Below are 12,868 nucleotides of genomic sequence, written 5' to 3'. Positions count from 1 at the left end.
TTAAAGACAATTACAGTTTTAATTATTTTCTAACACTTAAGTCTTACCTAGAAATTTTCTGTGATGTTTTTGAAATTGGTGTTCCAACAAATGCCTCAGGAAGCTCTGGATGTGGGAGAGAATATACTACAGGAGATGGGTGCTCTGCTTTAGGACTATAAAGAAAATAAAACTTAATTTTAAATTGTTTCATATAGATCACCATAAAAACCTATAAATTGAGATCAGATAGAACTGGGAAGGGCTTCTATTTTTTACTTTGCTATATATCTGCACTGTTTACAGACCACTTTCAAATTTAATGATAAAATGGGGTTAGTGAGATGGCTTAGCCAGTAAAGACACTTTTAAGCCCAAGGACCTGAGTTTGATCCTGAGAACCCACATGGTTGAAAGAGTGATTTGACCTCTGACCTGTGCGGGTCTGCATCTCTCCCTGTGCACACACACAAAAATAAATTAAACGCAAAGTTAATGGTGATAAAGTTGATAGCCAATGATGGTGGACTGCTGATGTTGTTGATGTTCAGGGACTAATACATTTTAAAATATCTCTTAAAGTCATGCTACAACAAAAAATCAGGGCAGTGAGATGGCTCAGTGGGAAAAGGCACTGGCCACTAAGCCGTTTAAAAACATGAGTTTGATCCCTGGAATCCACGCATGTGCAGTGAAATGCCTGCCTTCCCTTCAAACACAAATTGAAAAATTTTAAAGGTACTGAACATACATTACCTATTATAAAGAGAGATGCAGTTTCTAGGTTCACTGCTTGCCCACACCTCTCCAATTTTAGATAACACATTATTGATGAAAGTTGATCTTGTTACCACTGTACCAGTTACTGCTTTCTTTGGATATGCTGATAATGGTTTGGGTCTAGAAACTGTAAAATAAAGAATGCAAGATTTAACTGCATCTCTAACAAACAGGGTTTTAATAAAACGTGATTGGACAAGAAGGTAATTATTCAGTATCTTTTCTAGCCCAATTCTTGGACATTCTTGAATAGAACCATACCTTCTCGAAAAACTGATGATGTTGACAGATGGTAAGGCTTAGCTCGCTCAATGGCTAATTTTCGCTGGACTCTAGGAAGGATTTTCCCATACTGGTCCAATATAGAATTCCGAGCCACTGATCTCTCTCGCAAATGAGGATCACGATCATTCTAATGAATGAATGAGTCTCAAGGATTAGACTTAAAACACCACAATCAACAAAAATGCATGTTCAAGAATATTTTTCTCCATATTTTTCCAAATCAGACTTCATATACTTACTTATGTACCCACTGATACATTCCAAGCATCTACAACAAAGTACTGATCCTTCGCAACTAATAAAACCAAGGTAACACGCAGTATGCTCCCCAACGTGTACCTCTGTGCACCCTCACAAGTTTCCAAAGACATTATCACTTTAGAGATCAGGAAACCAAGATTCAGAGGGTGATCAGTACAGAGCAGACTTAGAATCACTCTAATCCTTGAGGTCCGATACCTTTTGTACTATAAAACTCCTATTCTCTACTACATCCTCTCATTTGCCCTGAGTGATCACCCTGGCAAGACTGTGACTATGTACCACAACATAATGGCATATATACAAGAATTATGTAAGCAATAATACCCAGTTCCCAGTAATACCATACCGATGCAGCAGCATCTCCAAGTTTAAGAAAATGTAAAGCAAAGAGATTCCCAAACTGCAAGCTCTTACATAACAAAGAAGGTTTAAGTTTTCCTTATTCTCTTGACCCACACAAAGAAACAACTTTAATCATACCGTAAGATTAATCTTCAGAGTCTGGTTCAACTTTAAGGCAGAAATATAATTGGCACGCTGTAAATGGTGAACTAGAAGGAATTCATGATTCTGAATATTGGTACTGGACTGCAAAAATTTCACTAAACATTCCTAGGAAGAACAAAACAGATTTGTAAACTATCAATTCACCTTGAATTTCTGGTAAGTTCACACTTGAAAGTGATTACCTGCTCAGTGTCAGTAAATGGTAACTTTAGTAAATCCTCCATTAAGCCCACTTCCTGACAGACTTCATAAGTGTGCTTTAATAATTCTTCTATATTCAATCTGTTAGAATTTTGTCGCAGTAAATTCCAGGCCTCAACCATGCATCTGAAAACAGTATCAAAGTTTAGTTTAGAAAAGCTATATAAAATGTGGAAAAGCACCTATCTGTAATATCTCAAATATAATTCGCATGTGCAGCTTGAAAAATTTATTGGACACTGATGCATGAGTCTTGCTAATGTCAAAAATACAACTGTGGGGAGGGACTGGAGAGATGGCTCAGCAGTTAAGAGCACTGGCTACTCTTGTAGTGGACTGGGGGTCTGGTTCCCAGCACCCACAGATGCACCTCAATACACGTAGGGAAAACACTCATACAGATAAAGGTTTATGTGGGATGACAGAGAAAAGTCAGGTTTTTAAAGTAATGACACTCAGCAAGAACACAATGGAACAGAAAATTTGTCAAGACCTGCAGGTAGAAAAACATTGTTTCTGGAAGGATGTGAAGAACATAGCTTAGTAGTAGGTGACTTTGACTGATTTGTACGAAGACCTAACTGGAAATTTTTATCAAATTCAATAGTAGCAAACATCAAGTAGAGAATCTAAACTGTCCTTCTGTGGGCAATAATATGAGTCTTTCAACATCAATCTGTAATTCTGCACACTTCTGATCCCATTGAGACCTGTCTTTGTGGTTTACGTCTGTATTATTATGAAAATTGAAATTACCTATAGGCCAGCAGGCAACAATCTCCCTCTAAGGAACATAATCTACATAAATATTGGGTACGGCTCAGTTGGTAGAGTACTTGAGTAGTATATACAAAGTCCTGAGTTTGATCCCCAGTACCATATAAGCCAGACACGGTGGCACTCAAGAGGCAGAGGCACAAAACCATCAGTTTCAAAGAAGTCTGGGCTATGTGGTCAGTTCCAAGACAGCCTGGACTACATGAGATCCTGTCTCAAAAAAACCTCGAAAAAAGACAAAAGACTGGAAGAGGTATATAAGGTATAAATAACAGAAGGTTGGTATAGCTATAATAACTACTCATGATAGGGTTATTTTATCATGAGGCTGGGCAGGGAATGTATTTCAGAGACAGAATACCTGCCTACCAAATATTAGGTCCTGGATTTGATCCCCAATACTGTGAAAAAAAAAAATCACAGTAATATTTTAAAGTTATTACAATTTTAAATTCTTGGGGTTGGGGAAATGGCTCAGACAGAGGACTTGGGTTTGATTCCCAACACCTGCATGGCAGCTAACAATCATTCAGAACTCCAGTTCCAGGGGCTCTTGATGTCCTCTTCTGGCCTCTTTGGGTCTTGCATGACATGGGTGCACTCATACACATGCAGGCAAAACACTCATAAAGTAAACATTTAAAAAAATTTAAACATATCTAATCTTTAAAACCTAACTTGATAGCATTGAGAAGAACTGGCACATTCAGCTTCAGGAGAGGCAAGACAGCATAATTTTCTTAGTAATTTATTTTTTTTTAAGACTTATCAAATGGAGTTCAAAAACAGAGCAGAATAAATACATGGGACTGTGGAAAGAATAAAAGTATGGACACAATGGGTACTATCTATACACAGGGTGTTTCATTTCTACTGTACCTGTATAAAACTAAACAAGCAATGCTGACAGCCGGCTATCTAAAGCTTTTATTTACTTATGTATATCATTATATGGTGGGTGCAACATGGTTGATTTGCAAGCCTAACAGCCATGCCACAAGTATGTATAATGGTACATCCATAAATATAGCTCATAAAAATGAGAAAGGATAAGCACACATTAAAGGAAAGGAGAAAGAGGAGCTCAATAAGAAAAGTGGTAGAGGTTGAAGTCACAAGTCAGGCTGCAAGGTTTACTGAATAATGACAATGATGCCTAACCAACCACTGCTACCATGTGCTAATGACTCACAACTCTGCCAACAGCTGTAATAATACTTCTGCATTTAACCCTCAAAATATTGCAAGGTGGGCAATAACTTCATGAAACATCCTCAGAGAGGATGAATAGCCGTGTCTAAAAAGTGGTATAGCTTAATTTGCCAAATTCTTGGATGACAGACGTGCAACAGGAAACGGTACTGTTTAGGGTTAAATTAAAATCTATTTAAGTCCAAAGACTCAAACTGACTTTTTTACATCTTTGCCACAGTAACTGCCTGTTGCAATAATACTTTAAAAAAAAATTTTTTTTTAAATTTTATGTTGTGCAATGCCACGGAGGTCAGAAGAGGGCTTTGGATTCCCCTGGAACTGGAGTTAAGGACGGTTAGCAGCCACCATGTGGATGCTGGGAATTGAACCCGGGTCCTCTGCAAAAGCAGTCAGTGCTCTTAACCGCTGAGCCATCTCTCCAGCCCCTAAAAATTTTATTATTATGTGAGTATATGTATTTGCATGGTATGTGTGAAGAATGGGGGTATGGAGGTTAGACAACATTTGTGAAATCAGTTTTTCTCCTTTTACCTTTACATGAGTTCCAGGGATCACTCAGGTCATCAGGCTTGTGACAACCACTTTTACCATCTCTCCAGCCCCAATAACATATTAATTTTAAGGGTTTGGCAAAACTAATCAACAGTATCATTAGGAGAAATAGTTTAAGGAACACAGGAACATTTCATTTATATAGCACAGTCACAGAGAAGGGGTGAGTGTTCTCAAGTTTGAAATGCTGAACCATTTTTAGCTTTCAAAATCTAATCACAATGCCTGAGTGATGGGAGGACTACTGTGTGGCCTAAATTCTTACTTTTAAGTTCAGATGCCCCAAATGAAACCCTTATGGTTGGAGGACATAGTGATTAAACACTGTTGGATTAGATGCAGGTATAACATTTAAGGTATTAAACTTTATTTTACTGAATAAGTCATTATTATAAATCAATTTGCTTTGTTTCTAGTTATTTCTTTCTGACAAAAATAGAGTATAGATCATGCTATGTAATGGTTTCTTGCAAAACAAGGCTGCTGCTTCCAATTTTCAGTTACTAAAACTAAAGCTCCTTTTTCCCAAAGTATTTTTCTTACTTTCAATAAAAATCATTCACCTTCAATGTCTTAATGTTCTCAACTCTTTTTGCAACATTCATGTCAGTCTTTACTGTCACTTACGAGACCAACTGGTGGTAGTGATGGTGGTGAGGGGGGCAAGGAGGCTTGTTGGGGATTGAATCCAGGAGGATCCTGTCTATAGCAATAAAGACAACACCAAATGTTGACTTCTGTTCCACATGCACAGGCATGTGGCATGGACACACACACACATATACCATACACATGCTTACATAGAAATAGTTTAAAAAAAAAATCACTCTAGAAAAAGATACAAATTGGTCAAAGTCTGTTGAAGTAGAAACCTGGTCTTTTCTTAAGTCCATACTTAGCCCTCAACTCTCCACAGCTGTCCATTCAAGACTACCCAAGTTGTCAATGAGCAACAACATATACTGTTCATCTCAACTGAGCAGCTTACTTTTATTCAAAGTCCTTGTCATTTATCTTGACAAAAGGCACTATATGTTTAACTTTGAAAGATCGAAGAAGGTAAGAAAAGGCAATACGACCAATATACAATTATAGGCTTTTATGATTTTTGTTTCCTTCAGACAGGGTCTCATTATCCAGGGCTGGTCTGGAACCTATAATCCTCCTACCTTCACCTCCCAAAGACTGGGATCACAGGCATATGCAACCTAACTGGCTAGTTTTTAGAAATCTAGTCCATCAATTTATTGTATTAGCATATATGAGCAAAAATTTCTACTCTTTAAGATGTACTTACTTATTAAAAAGCAGAACTGTGAGGTGAAGGTTGACATCACTGCTACTAGACACTGCTGGCTTCATTGTCTGAATGTACCTGAGAGCGTGTCTGTGCTCTCCTTGACTCATAAAGGCTTGAATGATCTTTGAATGCTGCCACAATGCAGGTTTTGCAGTAACTGGGTGAAACAGAAGGTCTAACCCATTCTGTAAAAAAGAAAAAAGTGCTAAATGTAAATGTAAATACAATCCTTTTAGACAAAGTAGTAAGCCCTTAAAACAGGCAAACAATATTAAAAACTAATCTTGGGGCTTTGTATATAAAAATCTTTGCACCACCAATTTCATACCTTAATGCCCAATTTTGTCTTCTATGAGTCACATGAAACCGTAACATATCTCTAACACAATTAATGCCTGCACTATTCACAATTATCCATCTGCTTGTTTCCTTCTTTAGATAGCAAGTAACACGGGGTTATGAACTTAGATTCTTGCTGCTTTTAGACACACTGGTTAAACTGAGTCTTATATTACCTCTAGAAATAGAATGCATCACCTTTAATATCAAATTAAATCTACTTATATCTGTCCAGTTCTAATAACATACAAAGGCTTATATTCTAAGTGAATTACTTACCTCATAGTCATTATGGTCAATTAGCCAAAATCCTTGAACAAGTTTAACTTGGCCCCAAGAAATGGCAAAGGCAGTTGGAAAAGATTCAATGGGAGTATCCATTTTGTTTGGAAAGGAATACATAATATCAAGTAGTAAATAAATAGTCTTTTAAAAAGAGGATTAAGGACAATAAGCAATAAAAGAAAAACCTGCACATACATAGGTGAACAGAAGAGCATCACAATAAAAGAGGCTCAAGGAGCTGAAGAGATGGCTCAGTGGTTAAAAGCACTGGCTGATCTTACAGAGGACCTGGGTTCAGTTTCCAGTACCACACATGGTGGCTCACAACTGTATGTAACTCAATTTCCAGGAATCGGACACCCTCTTCTGAACGCTCCAGGCACTGCACATACAGGTATACTTATGTATAAGCAAAGCACTCATACATGTAAAAAAAAAAAAAAAAATTTAAGGCTTATTAAACTTACATTTGAAAGTCATTGTGGATATCCATCTAGGGTAATAGTTTTTTAAACATGGGTAAAGTCATCCCATGACTTAGCATTTACCCTCAGTAAATTTACTGCTATAGTCATACAAGTATTGAACTAAAGCATAATTTGTTCATTAAAACAAACAAGAAATTCAAGTAACTTGTTTAGTAATTTAAAAAACAAAGCTATAGGAGCTAGAGCGATAGCTCAGCGGTTAAGAACACTGGTTGTTCTTGTAGAAGACTGGGGTTCAAATCCCAGCAACCACATGGCAGCTAACAACTGTCCGTAACTCCAGTCCCAGGGGATCCAACAGTCTCTTCTGACCTGCGCAGGCATTCCACAACACAGGTGCACTTACTTACATGCAAGCAATACATGCATACACATAAAAAGTAAAAATAATAAATAAAATTAAAGAAAGAAAAACAAAAAACAAAGCTATAGATCAGACTCTAGTTACTGGGCTGGCAGCTTAAGCAAACACATCTCATAATCACATTATCTTATAAATTATGAACTATACATTAAACTAAAAAAGACATTAGGACGAAGATCTTACCACAAATCATGCCTAAGACCATATTATGCTGACGTGGTATATGTATGTGTGTGTACACATGTGTTAGCTTGCCTATCCCATGCTTATGCTTGTGGAGGCCAGAAGTCAGACCAGTACTGGGCATCTTCCTCTATTGCTTTCCACCTTATTTATTTGAGACAGAATCTCTCACTGAACTTGGAGCTTATTAACTTGGCCAGACTGTAATTAAGCCCCTATCATCCATCTATCTCTGCCTCCTTAGCACTGAGATTATAGGCACATGCCATAGCACATGGCTTTTATGTGGGTGCTGGAGACTGGAACTCAGATCCTCATGCTTGTGTAATAAGCACTTTAAGCCAGGAGCAGTGGCTTATGCCTTTAATCCCAGCAAAGGGGAGGCAGAGGCAGGTGGATCTCTGTGAGACTGAGGCCAACCTGGTCTTCACAGTGAGTCCAGACCAGTTGGGGCTATAGAGAGACCCTGGCTCAAAAAGAAGAAAAGAAAACCAAGCATTTTTCTCATTGAGCCACATCCCTAGTGCCTCAAGCAAACTTTTAACATACTCACTTTCAACAATGAAGTCAACTCCACTGAGAATGGGAATGTGCCACAAACAATTATTTTTGAGTGTCTTTTTACCCCCTCCCTCCTCCCAGATCAAAGCTAGGGTTTTGCACACTCTGGTAAGTTCTCTGCCCCTTATCTAGAGTTGCCCCCGACCCAAGTCTCAGAGCAGCTGTTCTTAGACACATCAAAAATTTAACAAAAGCCAAGGACTGTATCTCTAGGAAAAGTAGCATAAACAGTAATTTATACATAGTTTTAAGTTTATCACCTGACCTGACAAATCAATCCTGAGTTAAGAACACATATTTAGATAGGGTAGGGTGCAGCTAGAGACAGGATTAGATATGAGATTCCCACTACCTTGAATTGTTATGATTCCAGTAATATATGAATATTGGTTAAAAGGATACAATAGAATGTTTGCTTGCTTCAGTAATGTTGTCTAATAAATATATGTCAAGTAGTGCCTATAAAAAAAAGAAAAAAATTCAGTGTACTTTTATAGTCCCCTCACTTCTATTTTTTCTGGCCTGTATGTCTGGTCCCCTCCCTTAAAGACTCTTTGACAGCATGTTACCGTAAACCTACATGTATACTAGCAGGAGGATATTTTCCGGTGCCTCCTTCATCTCGTTTCCACAACTTCTCAACTTTATCTCCTAGCTCAGAAACTAATCCGTCAATCATCAAACAATCATGGCTCCACTTCCCTCTGAAATATGGGAAACATGAAGATTATTTACTATCAAAAGTAATTACTGATAACAAACAAAATGCATCAAATTTTTCTTTTTGTCTATTTTTGAGATAGGGTATCCCTGTAGCTCCAGATAGCCTGGAACTCACTATGTGGATCATGTTGGCCTTGAACTCAGAGATCTGCCTGCCTCTGCCTCTGCTGGGATTAAAGGCATGAGCCCCCATGTCCAGCAAAAGCATCAAACTCTTAAAGGCAGTTGGTCCAACTATCAAAAGAACACAAGTAAGAACTGGGCCTCATCTTAAGAATCATAGAAATAAGTTAGTATTCGTCAGATACATCCTTGAGTAGCCTGAAGTTCGGTCAGCACTAAGCCAGCTGGTGAAGGTCAAATACTAGGAATGAATGGGGTCTAACCAGAGAAATGGCTAAGACAATTCTAATTATTGGCCTGTGTAATAAAAGGGTTTCAGCTCAAAGAGTTGTACTTTCCATTTCATCACTAGAGCTGTCTTTTATCCTGTTTGTTCATTCAGAATCAGGAATGGTGGCCCACACCTATAATCCTAGCACTTTCGAGGTTGAGATAAGAGGACCTTGAGTTCAAGGTCATGCTCAGCTGCACAATGAGTTCTAGGCTAGGCCAAGTCATGTGAAACTCTGTACACAAACAGAACAAAATAGAGATACCAAACCCAAAAAACTCCCATCAATTTCCCAAGTTCCTGCTTATTATCTTAAAGTAGCTGTGCTAAAGCAATTGGTTCCCAAAATTTATCCTGTATCAGAATTACAGACAGCACAGCCTTAATGGTATTGATTCACAAGCAATTCTGGCCCAAGAAACCTGGAATCCATGTTTGTAAGCCACTGCTTGGAATGTTATCTGGTCCCTATAGCTCTCTCATTCCAATCTGAGGGTGAAGGCTATTTCATTTCAGAGATAGGAATAAGGTTCTAAATATATTTCTTCTATCATAACTTATTTATTTGAAAGAAACAAACTAGGCTATTCATGTTTTTACTTTTAAGACAAAACTAGAAAAAATAACAATGGAAAAAAATCTTGTTTTCAAAGTTAACTTGAAAAATAATTCATGATACACTGATGCTTTTTTGATGGAATAGAAGATTCTAGTTTTTGTTTTTTTCTAAATAAGAATTCCCAAGGTTGGAGGAATGACAATAGAACCTTCTGTGACAAAGCACTCAAGTATCATTTTATTTAGGAAATAATGGCAATATGCCCACATTTAAAATTAAACATAAGCATTAAGCCAAAGCAAACAATAAATAGTAATGTCAGTAATGCTCAGTATTAGTCATTTTACAGTATGAGACTGTTCTCTCTGCAAAAATCTGACTTCTAAATGTACGCTGCAGTCTGTCATATTGTACCTCGGTGAGCGCTCACACTTCTGCCGATGACTGGTATAGTAGTTCTGAATCACAGGGTAATTGTAGCGTAGCCTCGACAGCTGTAGACCATCATCTGAATATTTTTAATAAGTTGGGGAAAAAGATGTCAATATTGCCAAAATACCTCAACTCATAAGTTTATTTTTCTGTAATTCTGTAATATTAACTTTCAGTCTTGCTAAAATTTAAGTAATACAAAAATATACTTTTTCTAAAAAATTTTTATTATCTTTATTTTATGTGTGAGTGTACCCGTGTCGTGCAATTCTGGAGGTCAGAAGAGGGTTTCAGATTTCCCTGGAACTGGAGTTAAGGAAGCTTCATAGCCGCCATGCAGGTGCTGGGAATCAAACCCGGGTACTCTGTAAGAGCAGTCAGTGCTCCTAACTGCTGAGCCATCTCTCCAGCCCCAAAATGTTTACTTTTTTAAAAAAGAAAAATGAAGCTGGGGAGCAAATCTAGGAAGGACTTAGAGGGAAGAATGGAGATGAAGGGGAAGAGGAGCAGATACGATGAAAATACACTGTATGTTGAGCCGGGTGGCGTGGTGTACACCTTTAGTCCCAGCACTGGGGAGGCAGAGGCAGGTGGACCTCTGAGTTCAAGGTCAGCATGGTCTATAGAGCAAGGTTCAGGCCAACTGGGGCTACAGGGAGACCCTGTCTCAAAAAAAAAAAGAAAAAAAAAAACAAAAACATTTTCTGTCAACCCTATAACAATGATGTCAACATGCACAAGACCCATGCAAATTTAGGCAGACAAAAACCCAGCTCAGAACTGCTGAAATGAACAGCAAGCCCCAATCTTAGCTGAAGAGTTATTGGCAGCTGATTACTGCTGGGTGAGGAAGAGCTGATCTTCTTGAAGGGAGAGACTCTAGATAGGCCGACTAAACCCTGGTGGATGAAGCTGCACTGAGGGACACTAACTTTACCTAATAGGTCTTAATACAAACGACAGAATGTATGAATTCCAGTGGGGGGGAATATGGGAGGGTGCCAAAGGAGAAGGGAGTATAAAATGATTTTATGTATGAAATACACAAAAAATTCAATAAAAAATAAAGTACACTGTATGCATGTATGAAGTCCTGTAATAATACTACAAATAAATGTACAAGAAAAGCAGTCTTTCATGAAAGTCTATAACAAGGATATTGGTTGGCTTAATATCCTAGAAAATACTTGTAATAATTTTACTTCTTTGGCACAAAGTAGAATTTGAAAGCAATCAATATTCACCATTTATTCAAATCACAAGAAAACATGAAAGAATAAGGTCAACAGTTACACACACCAGCAGCAGAACCACTTTTAAATAAAACCTCTTGTACTTCCCAGAAATGCAAGAAGCTGGAATATTTAGAAATATTTTTGTAAACAAACTCTATACAAAGTCTACACTGAGAATTTCTCCAAGTCTCCAATTCTTAGCATTTGTACTATTAGATAAAAAGGAGCATTTAACTAATGGCAAATGCTAAGTTACTCTTTTATTTTTTTAATATTTCATTTTTTATTTTTATTTTATGTGTATAAGTGTATTGCCTGCATGTAGGTAAGTGCACCCATGTTGTACAATGCCTGCGGAGGACAGAAGAGGCCATAGGATCCCCTGGTACTGGAGTTATGGACAGCTGTTAGTTGCCATGTGGGTGCTGGGATTCGAACCTGGGTCTTCTGCAACAACAACCAGTGTTCTTAACGGCTGAGCCATCTCTCCAGCCCCAACAGTTACTATTTTAAAAGAACACACAATCAAACACCAATAAACTGGGTTATAAAAACCATAACTCAACGGGTCTAAGTTATAGGTAACATTATTGAATCTATTTTTAGAAGACGTCTATTTTAGAGAAAATTTACTCTCCTTTTACATGTTAATGCAATGAACACACACAGAACTTGTGGATCAGGTATGACGGAGGCATTGAAGATCAATGTAAAGGAGAATTTAAGACAGGGAAACAAGAGTGAGTCATCAGAAGAGATGATAAGACTACGGAGATGAGGATGTTTTCATTAATATTCAAACATTAAATATTTTACCTAGGCCTTCGGGTAAAAGCCCAGAGTGAGAGAACCAAAGGACCATTTGTGCATACTGACAGATGAGTTGGGTGACCATATGCTTATTGTTCAAGTCCACCAGTCCTGCAAAAGAGTCAACTTTAGTTGTGTAACTTTCAATAAATAATCATCAACAAAAAAATCAGAACAATTTTTCAAAACTATAATACAAACATTAATTTCAAATTTTAAATTCTACTGAATAGTATTCTACCCTAGAATTTCCTAAGCTTATTTTAATACTGATATTCACCTGTACATTTAAAAACTAAATTCTAAGACCAGTAGATGTTTCAGTGAAAAAAGGCACTTGCCAGGTGAGCCTGGTAACCTAAGTTCAACCCCAGAATGAACAAAAAAGTGGCAAGAACCAGTCAGAGTTGTCGTCTGACTTCCATAAATAGAATGCATGCATGCGTATACACTCTTTTTTTGGAGAAAAAGAGTCTCACCATGTAACCTTTGCTGGTCTTGAGCTCATTATGTAGACCAGGTTGGCCTGGAACTCAGAGATCCACCTGTCACTGCCTCCAGAGTGCTGGAATTAAAGGCATGCACCAACACACCCAGCCTTGTAAAAAATTTTAACAAAATATTTGAGAAATGAT

At 37.7% G+C, this 12,868-nt stretch overlaps 1 protein-coding gene across 1 annotated transcript in view; it reads right to left on the bottom strand.

Moving 5' to 3' along the window:
• Nucleotides 1-12,868, bottom strand: part of Ahctf1 (AT-hook containing transcription factor 1) — a 73,898-nt gene that overhangs the window by 25,298 nt on the left and 35,732 nt on the right. Inside the window, exons 16-26 of the mRNA XM_008849146.3 lie at nucleotides 12,240-12,344; nucleotides 10,171-10,264; nucleotides 8,661-8,784; nucleotides 8,483-8,539; nucleotides 6,479-6,625; nucleotides 5,858-6,045; nucleotides 1,998-2,142; nucleotides 1,789-1,920; nucleotides 1,021-1,171; nucleotides 736-886; nucleotides 48-155 (exon numbers count right to left, since the gene is read on the bottom strand). Of these exons, the coding sequence (XP_008847368.1) occupies nucleotides 48-155; nucleotides 736-886; nucleotides 1,021-1,171; nucleotides 1,789-1,920; nucleotides 1,998-2,142; nucleotides 5,858-6,045; nucleotides 6,479-6,625; nucleotides 8,483-8,539; nucleotides 8,661-8,784; nucleotides 10,171-10,264; nucleotides 12,240-12,344 (1,402 nt within the window). The remainder of the gene's footprint in view (nucleotides 1-47; nucleotides 156-735; nucleotides 887-1,020; nucleotides 1,172-1,788; nucleotides 1,921-1,997; nucleotides 2,143-5,857; nucleotides 6,046-6,478; nucleotides 6,626-8,482; nucleotides 8,540-8,660; nucleotides 8,785-10,170; nucleotides 10,265-12,239; nucleotides 12,345-12,868) is intronic.

Source organism: Nannospalax galili, unplaced genomic scaffold, assembly GCF_000622305.1.
Source record: "Nannospalax galili isolate Female #2095 unplaced genomic scaffold, S.galili_v1.0 scaffold543, whole genome shotgun sequence".
NCBI lineage: Eukaryota > Metazoa > Chordata > Mammalia > Rodentia > Spalacidae > Nannospalax > Nannospalax galili.
The sequence above is the reverse complement of the archived record's forward strand: the minus strand, read 5'-3'. Positions and strand labels throughout refer to the sequence as shown.